Source organism: Pterocles gutturalis, unplaced genomic scaffold, assembly GCF_000699245.1.
Source record: "Pterocles gutturalis isolate BGI_N339 unplaced genomic scaffold, ASM69924v1 scaffold2909, whole genome shotgun sequence".
Classification (NCBI taxonomy): domain Eukaryota; kingdom Metazoa; phylum Chordata; class Aves; order Pterocliformes; family Pteroclidae; genus Pterocles; species Pterocles gutturalis.
The window spans coordinates 1-15,251 of NW_010127855.1; the positions used below are offsets into that span (position 1 = coordinate 1).

The window sequence follows — 15,251 nt, forward strand, 5'->3', positions numbered from 1 at the left end:
TGGTAACCCCCGAGGCAACGGGAGAAACAGCCCCGGGACGTGCGAGCCGAGCCGCGGAGCTTTTGTGTTTTGAAGGTGGAAATAGTGGCGTGCAAGCGCGCGGCTGCAGCAGGCACTTCATTTTTTTGTTTGTTTGGTTTTTTTTTTTTTTTTTCTTTTCCTCGGCACCAGAAGACTGATCTTGTTTTGAAGGTGGCTTTAAATTGGGTCGAAACGCAGGAATTGAGCTCGAGGGGAGCAAAAGGCGGTAGGTTTCGGGGGGACCTGGGGAAAGTTGGGAGGTTTGTCTGCAGGTGTGCTTGCGCTGGTTGTTGTTCGGTTTTGTGCTTGGGCTGTTGCTTTTTTAAAATTTATTTTAGGATCAGTAGGTTTGTTTTCTTCAGCAAAGGAAAAGGAGGTGTGGTTCGCGTGAGATGGCTCATACTTAAGGACCGAAATCTCCCACCGAGAGACCTTCCTCTGTTGAAATACGTTGTGCAAATACAGCATTGCTCTTGGGGGTGCTTAATGTTGTTTCTAAATAAGAGCGACTGATTTGGGGTGTTAAAACGCTGAAATAGAAACAAATTGTGATATTCTTTATTCCCACAGCTTTCTATGTTTAGAGTTGCTGGGGGATTCAATTCTATATAGTAAGGCAGTTCTTTAAAAATAGCATTAAAACTTAAATGATAATCAAGTGAGCACTACCAATATTGAAATGGCATTAAAGGTGTGGCTGAAAATGACCCGAAGTTACTTAGCTCCTCGGCACAGCAGGACCCCATGAAGCCTGGGCGATCCTCTTGCATATCGCAGGGGCTGTGAAAACTGGGCAGGAGGAAGTGAAGTGTCTGATTCCTTTCGGAGCTGAGGATTCTTACACTGCAGAAGTTACTTGAAGATTTAAGGTGCCCTTGGTGGTTTAGAAAGAGAATTGCCCAGTTTGTCTGTGGAGGAATAACAGAGATACCAGTAATTTTAAAGTTTGTTTTAACTGGCAAACAAATGTACCGGTTGCTTTAAATCTAAAAATGGGAAACAAGAGAGGTACAACTTCTTTTTCCTGGCAATTGTGACGTGCTGTTTCCCAGGGTAATGCGAAAGCCTTATAGATCAGTGTTCCGAAACAAGGAAGACTCAGCGAGAAATTTTCCAGGGCAAATCGCCAGTTGTAAGAAACTATTGCCAAATTGTACCTGTTTTCTGGGATTGTGTTTTGTAATTAGAAGTTACTTTGCTTGGAATGCATTTATCCAGGAAATAATCCTTAATGTGCTCCACTCTCAGCTTTGAGGCTGCGTGCGAGGAGATTGAAGAGGGTTTAATTAAATGTAATCAAATATTACAAGATTCCTGATTAAAAGGTATAGAGCTTGCTTTCTGGTGATGTACGAGACGTATCATTTATTTGGACTGTAGAGAAAAATTATTTTTCATCTTGCAAATAATTGATTTTTTTCCTTGTTCCTGAGTAACTAGCACCCCTTTGTTGTCTTCACTGCCCAGTTCTAATTCTTGTTGCCTAGCCTAGCGAGAGGCAAACGAGCCCGGTGTGTCACAGCGGGGTGACGGAGTGCAGCCTGGGCGTCTGAGTCAGCGCGAGAGAGTGTGGGCATGCGAGAGTGGCGGGGTGGGAGCCGGGGGTGTCCGGACATGCATGAGACTGCTGCTGTCAGACGTGCAGCGGGAGGAACAGGGTGTAAGCGCTTGAATTCCTGTGTCTAAAAAAACAAGCATTAAATCTTGGCCTCTGCTAAGGTCAGTGTGAAGTTTGCTCTTTGTTTAGGTGAAGGCAGCAGCTCTCTGCCAGTGCTGCTGGGTGGATGTGTGAGATTGTACGAGGGAAGATGTGTGGGAATGGAATGGGAATGTGTGCATCTGCCCGTTTATCCGGTGGGAGAAGAAATGGTGCGTGAATATTTAAAGTGTGGTGGGAACATTCAGGGCTGTACGTCTGCTAATGATTCTGTTCTCAGGTCTGTGTGTGCGGGAGGCATAAAAATGAACAGTGCAATGTTCACTTTTGGGGAATATAATGAACCGAAGTGCTGTTTATTATTAAACATCATCGCAAGGAGGAGAGCATCAGACCATCCCCCTTTCCTGCCCACCCTCTGGGGACTGTGTGTGCGTGCCTGAGTGTCTCTGAGATTTCATGTGAGAAGACGATGAGTGTGTGTTTGGGATTAATTAGCCTGAGTTTAGCTGGTTTCATGCTTTACGTGCCTAGGGGCTACCCACAGTCACAGAGAGGGGAGGAGTTTGCTGTTGCTGGCTTGAAATCCTCTCCAGGGGTGATCTTGTTCGTGTCAACCATGAGCAATTAGAGAGATTAACTGTCTTGTTTTCCTTTCTGCCCTAGATCGATTCTTGCGAGGCTCTGGGACATTTGAAAGTGATTTGGAGAGAGCAAAGTCTGTGTCTGATGGACACCGAACAAAAGCCAGCGTGTGTCGTGCAGCAGGCTCACTGCCCAGGAATGAAGCACCCTCCTTCAGAGGACTTTCCTCAGATAAGACTGGCTGAGAAGATACCACCGGTGAAGCCTTGCTTCAAGAAGAAGCAGCAAGTGCAGAAGAGACTGGACCCAGAGACTCTCCGAGCTTTGCGGCCAATCTTCAGCAGTTTGCTGGGAGCTGGGACCTTGGATAGGGTCTTTGTGCCCCGAGGCCAAAGTGGTGGTCACAGTGGTTTATGTGAACCTGCTGTGAAAAAGACAAGACTAGATCTTGGTGCTGCTTGCCCACAGCAGGAAAATAATGTGGCTGTGCTGGTGCCAACAGCTCCAGATGTGCAGAGTCAACTGCCAGTAGCTCATCCTTCTGGGCATCCTGAGCAGGATGTCCAGGCGGGAGAGCAGGGCTTCTCACCAGAAACTACTCCTGGAGCTGCTGCTGATAGTAGTAATGAGTCATTCCAGGATGATCCTATGCACCCGGCTGCTAGTGATGGTGCAGCTTTTCCTTTGTTCCCAGACAAGATTCTGGAAGGCTACACATCTGGCTTTTTCCAAGAGAATAGCTGTCCAATGCAATACAACTTGAACACAAGCAATAAATTCAGTGCTGGGATATTCCAGGATAAAAGTGAAGAAGCTTCTCTTGATCTGGTCTTTGAGCTCTTGAACCAGCTGCAATATCACACCCATCAGGAAGACGGAATAGAAATCTGTGTGGATTTTCTCCAGGGTACTTGTGTTTATGGCAGTGATTGTCCCAAACATCACACGGTCTTGCCGTATCACTGGCAAGTGAGGAGGACAGCAACCCAGAGTTGGCAAAGTGTGACCAATGATTCCCAGGAGCATCTGGAAAGACTCTACTGCAACCCTGACAATGACAGGATCAAAGTGAAGTACCGGTAGGTAACTGAATTTACTCCCTTACCAGCAAGGGTGCTCAACTGAGCAGCGGTGCCGAAATATCACAGAATGTGAGTTATTTTCTCCTGATGTTTTGTATACAGGTGTCCTACAAACCCTGTGGTGATGTTACCTGAATAATACCTTAACAATTTTGCCACAGCAGAGGATTCTTGCACACCTACCAAAACTGCTCTTTAGCATCTGGAAAGTACTCTTTGAAGTGTGTGAAATGAGAAAATTTCAGTTCTGTAGGAATTGAGCTAACAGAGACTGTTGTGTAACATTGTACTTGTTCTTGATGTTCCTAATTAGTCTTTTCTCTGTATTAGAAAAAGTGGCAGGATGAATGAGCCTTGGCAGAGATTGAAACTGGCATGATACAGCAGTTGCTTTCTGTCCCTGTGAATCCAGATGGACTGTATGCACTCCAAGCGGTTTCCATAATTATATTCTACGCAGCTAAAATCAGATAGGTGCTCTGTTAATCATAGAATCGTTAAGGTTGGAAAAGACCTCAAGGATCATCAAGCCCAACCGTCAGCCCACACCACCTAACTCACTAACCCATGTCCCTAAGCAGTTAAGTCCTTTGACTGGAAATTTCATGTAGTTGTTAATACATGGTGATGTTTCAGCTAATTCATGCTGATCATCTGTTCAAGTTGTCATCTAAAAATGTCAAACCATTTATTAGAAGTTGTTGTTTCCTCTATACATAGTGGTGTGTTTATCTACTCATTTTCTGGAATTGGAAACCAGCTTTTACATTTCCCTGGTGATGTTATCAATTTAAGCTTCATCCTGCACCTTGAGGTCTAAAGCAAAACTTCAACTTTTATAACGCAGGTTCCATTTTGAATGGTGGGGAGTGCTGATGTTTACAAGTTCATCATAGTCCATGTTCTTGTGAGTGCAGGGTGTGGGCTGCTCTTCTTTTCTTTTTTTTTTCTTTTTTTTTTCTTTTTTTTTTTTTTTAATTTGGAGGAAGCATACGTTGCAAATCTATCTTATCTGCCCTGCCATAATCTGTGAGCCTGGTGCAACTCATTCCAGTCGTAGTCAGTTCAAAGCGATGCTTCATAGCTGTGTTGTAAAAACTTCAAATTGCCTTTGCCATCTGATTCCTTGTGGATTTGTTCTCGCTGCCCCTCCTTCCACTTCTGAAGAAAGTATAGCCCTTCTTCCTTAACGTTTTAATTTTCATTTACGATGCTGAGGTTTCTCATGAGGCACCAGAAACCCAATCTAATGCTTCAGGTCAATGTGAGCCTTTACTGTCACCTAACTGGCTGTTGGATTAGACACTGAAACTCAGGATCCATCAGGCTCCACAGATTCATCCTTTTTCCTGAAGACAATACCAGAAGATAAGATACCCCATACGGGAAATGAAAGTGGAGTAGGAAACAAGAATTACATATAATAGGGGGTAGTCATATTTTGCAGAATTGTATTGAAAAAACATGCCAGTCTGTTTGAAAAAAAGAAAAAAAAAAAATCTTGTAACTGCATAGCAGATAAAATTATCTGTATTTTACAACAGAGAAACTTGTATTTTTTTCAAGTACTTTAAATGATTCCTGAAAATAAAACAGCAAATGTGGGAATAAGACAAGCCCATGCAAGTAGTACAAATTTGAGCTCTGTGCAAATGAGCAGAAAGTTTTCTTTTTGAAGCCTGTATCACAGAGTCCATCACTATGCATGGGATCTGCATGTTCTGAATGCTGGAGTTAAGAATGGTGAGTTTTAAAGGAAACAGTGCTGCGTCATTGCCTCGTCATCTCCAGCCCGTAGAATTGGCTGAGCAACACTGGGCGCCTTTGCGCTTACTGTGCAGGTTTCCAGTCTGGTGGGTACTCTGGTTTCTTGGTACACAGAGTTTCTGTCTGTCTGAACCACTCAGGAAGAAACTTATGGGGTGTGTTGCCAGACACATGATGTTCTTTTACCGTGAGTGAAGTCAGAGAAGCATCATGATCTCGGAAAACCCAGGTGTGCTGGGTCACAGCCCTGCTGCCGGTCTGCTGGCGAAGTGGAGCCAGATTCTTCCAATGCAAACCAGGCTTCATCTTGTTGAGTTGGACTGGCTACCCAGTGGGGGTCTGCCTGACTGTTTTCTTCAGGTAAAAGTAGTCTACTGAGACTAAAATTATTTTTAACATCAATATTTTCTAACTAAATTCTGTTTCAAGCTGCTAGTTTTGTAGCTTGTACTCTTCTTCCTTCTCTTAAAAGACATTGTGAAGATCTTGGCTTCAGTCAGTGCTACATGTGCTTCATGCCCCAGTGCAAGGCTGGATGACTTGTGAATTTATAATATCTGCTGGAATGTCATTTGGAATGACAGACTGGCAAGTTCTGTAATTCTTGCATGTGTCTTTTCCCTCAGAAGAGCTTTGTGTTTGTGCATAAGTATGAGTGAGAACCCAGGAGTGAAACTTTTTTTCAAGACTAGAGCTTCTGGTTGCAAACATTGAATCTGATACGCCTTTGAACTTAGACTTCACGTGGCTTTAGTTCAGTTTTGAAGTGGAGGTTAAAGGCTTTGCTGTGTATCGTCACCAGTTGCTTCTTGCGCAACGTCATCTCGTATCGGAAGAACCTGATTCTAAACTTTCTGCTGTGGACTGCTCGGACTCTGGGTGACTCGGTGGAGTTCACTGGTGGTCACTGCAACCTGCCTTCCCCTGTGTTCCCAGCCGATGTTGTGTCTCCTGGCAACAAGATGCAGATAGCAGCGTGTCGAACCTTGCCGAGAGGCTCGCAAACATGCTCGAACAGCTCATCGTTCACATGGTTACCGCATTATTTGGCTAAAGCTATTAATCTCTTGTGGTCAGACTAGCTTTGCAGGCCTATCTCTACGGCTTGCATACAACCAGGAAATGTCTGTTCAGCAGTTTGCATGGCCAAGAAAGGCCAGGCAGGAGCCCGCCTGACAACCAGTGGGTAGGAGTTGTTTATTCTCCTTTATGGAGAATATATATGGCATAAGTAGTTGTTGCAGTCTGCATGCACGTTGTGTGCTCCTCCAAGAAGGTTGGGCCGTTCAAGAAAGTGTTGGGCTGTCGGCTCAATTAAAGAATAAGCTCTAAATTTAAATATCATGTTCTTCAAATAGCTATTTATATAAATCTTTCTTCATCTGATTGTTATTGAGATGAGTAATGTAAAATAAACATTGCCTTTCACCGAAGGAAACATGATCTTAAAGCAGGAGAAGTGGTAAACCTTGTTTAGTCACTTCTTTGTAGTATGACTGCCTCAGATACTCATTGCAATTTGGCCTCAAATTGAATATAAAACTTTATGATAAGTTGTTTATGCTTTTGCTTATCTTTGCTTTGTCTATCAAGTATTTAGAGCCAAATACCAAGCTATCTAAAGAAACAGGGGAATACGAACTTAAGCAGGTTAAAATACTTGGAGGCACTCTGTTTGCTTCATACATGTGCAGAGAGGCCCTGGAGAGGTTCCAACTTGCAGGGAAGTATTTGAGAGAACAAGGCCAAGTACTGCTTTCCAGCCTGAGAGCACCCGAGCTGGGATATTTTAAGATACACTGTAGTAAGGGGAAATACTTGGCTGCAGAACTGAGCAGGTTTTTCCCAGACACACCTGTCCAGTCATGCATATGTTGCTTTTCAAAAGAGGCAGCATCATTCCTGATCACAGGAGGATTTATTCAGAACAGCCCTGTGGTTCCTGACCCATCGGTTCCCCCCTCCGCCGCTGTGGATGACAGTTCCTTCTCTTGGGCAAGAGGCGTCCCTGTGTGCACGTGCACCCCGGCGTATCCCAGCTCCCCTGAAACAGCAGCTTCTCATGGTTGTTTTGATTTTATTTTTCTGTAATTTCTGTATGTTTTATGAAATGGCTCCTAGCTAGAAGGGAAAGGCCAAAATGCAGTCAGGGGAAAAGCAGGTGGAGCTCCAGTCTGCCTGGGAACAGTTGCCTAATTACTCAGTACCCGTGCACGGTTCTTGGATGAAGTCAGAGTAAATTTTGTGTGTTCCCCACTGGGGTTAGCAAAGTGCACATGGAGGCACCTGGGAAGGAAAGGTAAGGGCAAAGATAAATGGAAAGGAAACTCGTTTTCCTTTGTTCTTGTGTTCATGGGATAACTTGTTTCTCCGGTGCTGTTGGAACGTGCTTATATGATTTTAAAAGTCTTATCGAGTACAGTTGGAAGCCTTTCAGTTGTTCAGGGGTTTCTGCATGTCGTCTGACCAATTGAATGGCTGAATTGAGGAAGTTATTTTTCTGTTCTGCACAGCTGCCGCAGTGTATGAGGGAACTCATGTGTTATTGATAACACCGGAGATGAGAAAACAGCTGAAATTCACTGTGCCTGGTGATGCTGTGTGCGGCGTTTCGTGAATGTACACAGCTGAATGGTTTTGAACTTCTTTTAAGTCCTTGCTAGAAGGAATGCAAGACCGAGACTCTAAATAAAACGCATGTGAAGTGATTTTAGAAGTGTTTGCCTTGTGCTTTATAATAGTACACTCCAATGAATTCCTGTTTGCTCCACTTTATAGTGTCATTTACATATGAAATCAACCTAATTGGCTTTAGCTATACAAATCTAGGAAGTTAATGAGCGTTACGCTGAGCTGCCGTAGGAGTCGGCAGTCGCTCTAGATCCCTTTTCTTGTTTCACATCAATAAACAGATTACAGTTTTGGAAACAGGTGTCACCTGGCTTCAGGTTGAGGTCAGTCTGTTCCCTGTGTACTTAGGGTAGTAAAGCAGCCCTTTCTGAAACAAAGATTTATAACTGGTGAGAGGGATTGCTCAGAAGAGCTGCTGCCAGGTGATCCAGCCCGCGCAGTGCTGTGGCGGTGTCTGCCGGCCTGTTTCGGTGAGGAGGAGGAACAGAAAGAGGCTGTTACGGTTGTGTGCTCAGCAAGAGCAGCGAGCGCAAAGTTCCTTCCTAGCTGGTACAAGTGTCTGTTGAAATCAGCAGGGATTTGAGCTGGGTAATAATTGCAAAATTTGACACTTGTAGCCAAGGGCTGGAAATATCAGTCCCTTTTTTGGGAAGCTGCATGTGGAGGGTGTGACATGAAACATCAGGTGGAACATTCAGAGACTGAAACATCAGAACTGGTGGTCACTAGTGGGTGTTGGTCTCGTATACAAACATCTTATGTAAAGCACTGATGAAATGGATGCAGTTTCACTATTTATCATAGGTCTCAGAGGTATTTTAAGTCTTGAGATTGGACAGAATTCTAAAAAAAAAAAAAGAAGCAGGTGTGTCTGTGCAGAACGTTGTTTAAAATGGGGCTGTAGAGCCCATCTGAGTGTTCCTACTGTAGATCTGTGAAAGTGGCGTGAAAACCCTGTCCTGTATCAGCTCTGCTGCTGCTCAGAGCTGTGCTTGTGCCATCTCCAGATCATCTACCAATATACAAATTAAAGCTAACTAACAAAACTCTCTGCAGAACACATCCTCATCCGGTGTGGGTAGGAGACCTTTGGAACCAGCAGTGCACCTCAGACAAGGACATCACGGTTATCCTCTGCTGCAAAGAGAAGATGTGACTTGGCCTTGAAGTATGGAATATGGTACATGCAGTCACCCTTGGAAGGTGCGAAGGTGTTTGATGTCCTCATTGCTACAGATTTTTAGAACTTAACAGTGCTTCACACCAAAGGACCGCTTGAACCCAGGACCTCGTGTTCAAAAGTGGCCAACAGTGGGTTTCTTGGGAAGGGCAGAACAGAACAAACACAATTCGCAGTACAGGCTCTTATCTTCCCGCAGCCGTGCCTCAATGACTTCCTCATCCAGAGATGGTATCTGTGTGCGAGGCAGCTTGATGGATTCCCCTGCCAGAAGGGATCTGGGGCCAGGCTCATCAAAGCTGTGTATAGATCTGGATCAGTATCCTCATGGTTCTTTCAGATTTACCAATGTGTGAGTCAGGCTGGACCCTCTCCCTCTGAAACTCACAGGACGTTACTTCTCAAGCACCCCCAGTCACCAATTGTAAAGGCAGGAAGACTTGCCTTTCCAACTTTAAAAAAAAAAAATCATAGGAAAAGCAGTAAAGCTACTATATTGATTGTTGGGGTTTGGGGGTTGGTTTTTTTTTGTACTGATGCTGGAGCCTTTAAGTGTAGAGAGAAATCTTTCTGAAGCCCCTTCCTCTTTTCGGAGGCTCTCTGCCTGTAGCCCTCCTGCATTGCTTGCAGCCCAGCAGAGAGAAGCCGTGTGACACGAGGAGGGAACAAATTAAAGTAAAACATGAAACTAATTTCCTGCCTCGTCACCTGCTGCCCCTCTCCTCAGTGATAACATCGAGACCGCGGGATCGTGTTTACCAGCTTGTTTTTGTGCTTGCCCTGATGCAAAGCGTTGGTGCTGTGAGGCGAGGTTCCTGTTTTCCCTTCCCGCTCCTTACAGCGACTCACGAGGATTTCGCTGGGGTTTTATCGCGGTCTTGTGCAGAGCTGTTGGAAGAATGTCCCTTCATGAGTGTTACCTGGGCTTGCTGTTCCTTCCTGCGCAATCGGCATTGGTTTCAATGGGAGCAAACTTTGGCTGCTCTTGTCTAAGGTCTGATGTTCCTATTTCAAAACCTGTGCTTAAAAAGAAAGCTCTTATGAGGAGGATATACTGAAGTTCAGTTTCATGCAGTGGGGTTTCAGCACTTGGTCCCTCACCCACGGCTGGCCGACCGCCTGCAACTCCAACCAACGTTTGCTCCAAATGAGATGAAATATTGCCCGTTCTGGGGCACCAGGGAGTGTAAACGCGTGACTTGCATCTCCTGCAGTTGCTGAGTTCCATCTGACTAATCTCTCAACCTTAAGCACAGGAGGTTTTTGTACCTGGTTGGATCTGTTTTGATCTCGGTTCGTTTGTTCCCCGGGGTGGCTTTCAGGCTGTTGCTATTGCAGAGAGGAGCGGGTTTAGTCAGAGAGAGAAAATCAACAGTTTCATCATCTCCGTGGTGTTTGAGTCTCAGTCTTGCTCTGTATCACAGCTGTTCTGATGGGAACCGAGTTTCATTTCCTGTACAGACCTTTGTTGATCGCTAGGTTTCTTTTTTTTCTGAACCCTGTTTGCGGTAAGGCTCATGACATGTAACTGAACTTAGGAGAAGGGTTCGAAACCACATGCGTTTTCATAGCACTTACAAAAAAATATTTCTCCTAGTCATCTCATTTGTACATAACATCTAGCGAACATTTGTTTTGCTGAATGGAAAGAGCGCAGAAGGTTCACACGCGAGCCTGAAGTTCTTCAGAAGGATGCAAGGGAGAGTTAGCCCAAATATTTTAGCAGCCTACATTCATCTCACAAAACGCTTCAATGTTGTACCTTGCTAGCAGAGGTACCTACTCAGTTCAGTGTCCCAAAGAGATGATGTCTTTGTGGGTTTTTTTTATACTTAGGGTACAGAGAAAATGTAACTTATGTGGGGAACCAGGTTCTGCTATTGGGAGCACTTGTGGAATTTTATTTTGCGCTGCGCTGTCACACAACACCAAATTTGGGCTGTGCGCTGTATTCTTGGGAGAGTTCAATGTGCTTATTCTTTCACTGCAAATAATTCCATTGAACTGCTTTGCTTTATAAATAGTGGCCTTTATTTGCTTAGTCAGGGAAGAGAAGTTCTTAAGAAATCTCTGTTCCCACCTCTGTCGCAGATTCTCTGTGGGACTTTGGAGCCTGGCATCCGTCTTTCCCTGGGAAGAACAGGGGTAGGAATTTTGTACTGCAGAATCAAGGTGACGCAAAGTTTTGTGGTGTTTGCAGAGAGGTTTAATATTTTTTTTCTGTAGCAAAACCAGCATTGTTTTTATTACTGGTTTCAAGCTGTACTGGAGGCTGTTCCCACTGCCTCTGCATCGTGCAGTGGGAGGAACTTGGCCCCACCAAGGTATTTGACTGCATTTCCTGCTCTCCCAAACGTCTGACAAACCCTGCCCTTCACCATCTCCTCCTAGCTCTTCTGCAGACTGATACTTCCAGATAGAAACGTCAATGTCCATGAATAACAACACTAGATTTTTTTGTGTGTGTGTTAGCTAGAAAACTCTCTTTTCCCTTAGCACAACCTGCCCAAGAGCAGCATGAAGAGCGCTGGACCCCCTTCGTGCAGCTCGTCTCTCGGAGGCGGTGCAGAGGAGGTGTTGGGATGGGTCTGCTCCACGCCCACGCACAAGAAAGGATTTTAATTGCTGGGTTGTGTGTTTGTTGGGTCTCTGTCGTCATCCTCGTAGCAAGTGTTTCATCGCGGTTGTACGTGCGCGTCTCCCGGCGGTGCCGTTGGCCGTGCGATCACGCGCCCGTGATGTGTTACGTGTTCTCTCGTGCTCCCTTCAGGGCACAGACCAAGGCGATGTGTGCCTCCCTGGGTTATTGCTGGGTCCTCCCTCTCCCGCTCTCGGTGTTTTCCAATGTTGTGGAGGATGCCCTTTACACTGTACCTGCAAAGCAGTGAATCATTACAGTCTCCTGAACATAAAGAGATGGTGTGCTGAAGAACATACCAGACATAAACTTGAGCATCTCACGTTCTTGCTGTTCTTCAACCCTAAATTTGGGGTCTCACGCCTACATTGAGGCCCCAGGCAGTGGAGAGGTACAGTTGTCGCGTTTGCTTTCATCCCTGGTGTCTTAGAGCCGAAGCCAGGAATGTAATCACGCAATCACTTGCTGAAATCACAATTCATTTTTTTCCTGGCTTTGCGTTATGTAAGCTGCTAATAGGATTTTTAATATACGGAGGAAGGGCTTTAACTGCAGAGCTATTATTAAACAACTTTGCTAAATATATTTTAGGATTTCAGGGCTTGAAAGCCAGTAAATGTTATAATTTGAAAAAGTTAATACTTCTGAATAGAGAAATACACTGTTAAAGAATGTAAGTTAGCATTGGAGTAACATGTATTTCATGTGAACCAAGGCTTTTTGTGAAAATTATTCCCAATGTTGTAATTAGGAAAAAAAAAATCAGGTAGGCTTTTGGGCACATAGTATGTTTTCAGATGCAGTCATGTAAATAAATGCATGTATTTAAAATTTTCAGCTGTATAAAATAATGCAGTGTTATTCCAAATAATTTGTTGCTGGGTAGAAAATGTGTGGAGTTTAAAAGTTTTTAATTAAAGTATCCAAGGGAAAAATAAAACACTGTTGTGTAGATTTCGGGGTGTTTAGATATTTTGATCACTTCATTTTCCATTAAAATTAATGGGAAATAGCATTCTAAACACTTTACCAACTTGAAAAATACCATTTTTAAAGCATCCCTAGTTTACCAGAAGCTTAAATTTCAGGAAGATTCTGCTGTGTTACACCCTGAAACTGCGGCACCTTTCCCTCTTCACAGCTCAGGGAAACAGAGGATACCCTGCTGATTTTAAGATTATATGTAGCTCAGAAATATCTTGACCACATTTTGTCTTCAAGGAATAATTAGCGCTTTGTTGGGTTCAGAGTGGACAGCCAGTGCTGGGTGCGCGGGAGCTGGGATGCTCCCGGTGTCTCGGGCATGCACCAGAGGTGGGTCGCTCAGAAATGCTGTGAGCTTTGCAGTCACACAGCCTGAGCGGTTCTGTCTCAGAATGGGAAAACAAGAACACTCCATGTGCTGTATCGTACACAGACTCTCAAGAAGGATGCTTGAAGGAGCGGTCCTGGGCTGTTCCGGTGCTTGGTGCCCAGCAGAAGTCAATGAGCGATGGCCATGCTGTCCTCGGTTTGCTCACGGGGAGGGGAGTCTGATAAAGGGGAGGCAGAACCAGCTACAATAATGGAAAAAATTCCAATCAGCAGGCAATCATCACATTTTTCAGTACTGAGAAATAATTTGGCACATTGTCTACAGGTTTCGCAGAAAAATGGTTAGCTTTCGGAGAAGCCATTTGCACTGTAAGCTGTCATTAGCTGCCAGAGTTATAAATCTGGAGCAGAGTCTTAGGAGATATGTAAGTGCACACTTAGCCCTGCATAGATTTTGTTTGTTGTAGGAAAAAGCTTGTTGGGGTTGGGTTTTTTTTCCTAGCAATTTGTTTTCCTGGAATTGTACGTGAAGTTTTGATGTTGCTATAGCAGTGCTAGAAGCAAGCCATGCCCGAACCCCGCAGTTCCCACCTGCTCTGCAGCTAGAACGGGTCCGCGCACAAACACCCTTTTTTGCACTGTCAACCCATAGTTTGAGGAGCTCATCCTGAAGATCTGCTTGCTCCGCAATAAAAGCGTGAGGAGCAGCAGCTCACGCTGTGTTCATCTCACAGTGTTTTTCCTCCCCAGAGTCCCCAGCGTTGCATCGCTCTGGTGCTCCTCGCTTTGCCGCAGAGCTCGGCGTGTCCGTTGGAGGCTGGATTTTAGCACAGCCAAGCCCATCTTGGAAATACCCAAGTCGTGTATCCAAAGCCAGCCGTGTTTCAACCGCCTGGAGAATTTGTTTTCCAGTCTTCCAGATTTTACAGACCTTTGACTTTATAGGATATTAACCCGTATGTGATTATGTTTGAGTTCCCCATGGTAGTGGATGATCTTTGTCATGGTTGGAGTGTATGTTGGTTTTGAGGTTATGTTTACTTTACACTGCATTAAGTAGAACTACTGCAAACATTTTCTCTTTATCAGTTTCCACTATAACATGTGCAACGTATAAAGTTATAGTAAAATTCAATAATTTGCTAGGTTACAGTCTTTAAAAGGAAATAATTTACATGTAAAGACAAGGTTTTCCACTTCTTTGCACTTTCTTGGAGGCTGAAGATCTTTGGAGTAGGGGGACCTGTGTTACAGTATTTGGCTTGAAAATAGATGGAAGTGAGAATGAATGCGCCAAGTGTGAGGGTTTGTATGGGGAAATATCTTCTTGTGTATTTGTTTCATGTATCTGGGGGATTTGATTCAGGACTTGGATTCGTAGGGGTAACGTAACCCCAAAACAGCGAGGCCAACTCCTCACTCCAGAAGGATGCTATAAACAACACCATTCGCTAAACTCGCTTTCCCCAAAGCTGACAGCTTTATTAGGCACTGAAATCCAGAATTGTAAGACTACATCTTGATAAGAAAAAGCAAATATCCCTAAAGCAGCATTAAAAATGTATTCATGAATAAATTCACTCCAAAACCCCTGCTTATGGTGCTGCCTGCAAATCCTATAAATAATAACACAGCCTGGAATGTCAGAGAGATGGTTTCATCATGATTTCACACATTGTTTTCACATAAAGTAGATTGCAGCTTGTTGTTATGGAACAAAATGACTGCATACCAGGAAGGTGGGGTGAGCTGTTCTTAGGCTTGTTCACTCCAGAAAGCGAGTGTCTTTTTTTAAGCCCTACGTTTAATTTCAGCCCCTTCCGCCTGGTCATTTATTTTGGTTGGGGCTAGTTTCCCTCTGGCCAGATGTGCCTTGTATCACTTGGATCTGCCGTGTGTCGTGTCGTGCTATCGTTATTCATTGCAATGAACCCCGAGGGGCTGTGTTGATGGTTTTCTGGGGTCGCGTGGGTGCCCGTGCACGCGCCGCGGGTGCGGTGGGCTGGGGAATGTCGGCGTTAATGATCGCACCCAGCTCTGGCGGTGGGCTGCAGCCGGGCGGGGGGGCGCGGGCTGTTAGGATCCACCTCCTACGCAGAAGAGCTGGTTCCCTCCCGTGCTGGGATCCCGACCGCAGTGATTTTGTACGGCGTTGACGCAAGTAGGGAACATGCTGTTAAACCTTCCACTGATTTGGTGCGATAGTGTCGTCTTGACAAAATTTTCATCTTAATTAGTGTGGTTCCGTGACGGTGTTTAGAGGACCACGTGCAGGGAACTGGCCAGATGTTCCTTTTAGGAAGGAGGTTCTTGGTGTAAAGGGGAAGAAAACCGGCTGGAGCTGTTCCTATGGCAGGGGTGGCCCGGCGGGGGCAG

The 15,251-nt window shown here is 44.8% G+C and overlaps 1 protein-coding gene across 1 annotated transcript in view; it reads left to right on the plus strand.

Moving 5' to 3' along the window:
- The first annotated feature begins 2,407 nt into the window (after positions 1 to 2,407).
- The window catches only part of TIPARP (TCDD-inducible poly(ADP-ribose) polymerase), a 21,898-nt gene continuing 9,054 nt past the window's right edge, over positions 2,408 to 15,251 (plus strand). The window contains exon 1 of the mRNA XM_010079394.1: positions 2,408 to 3,342. Coding sequence (XP_010077696.1) covers positions 2,408 to 3,342 — 935 coding nt within the window. The remainder of the gene's footprint in view (positions 3,343 to 15,251) is intronic.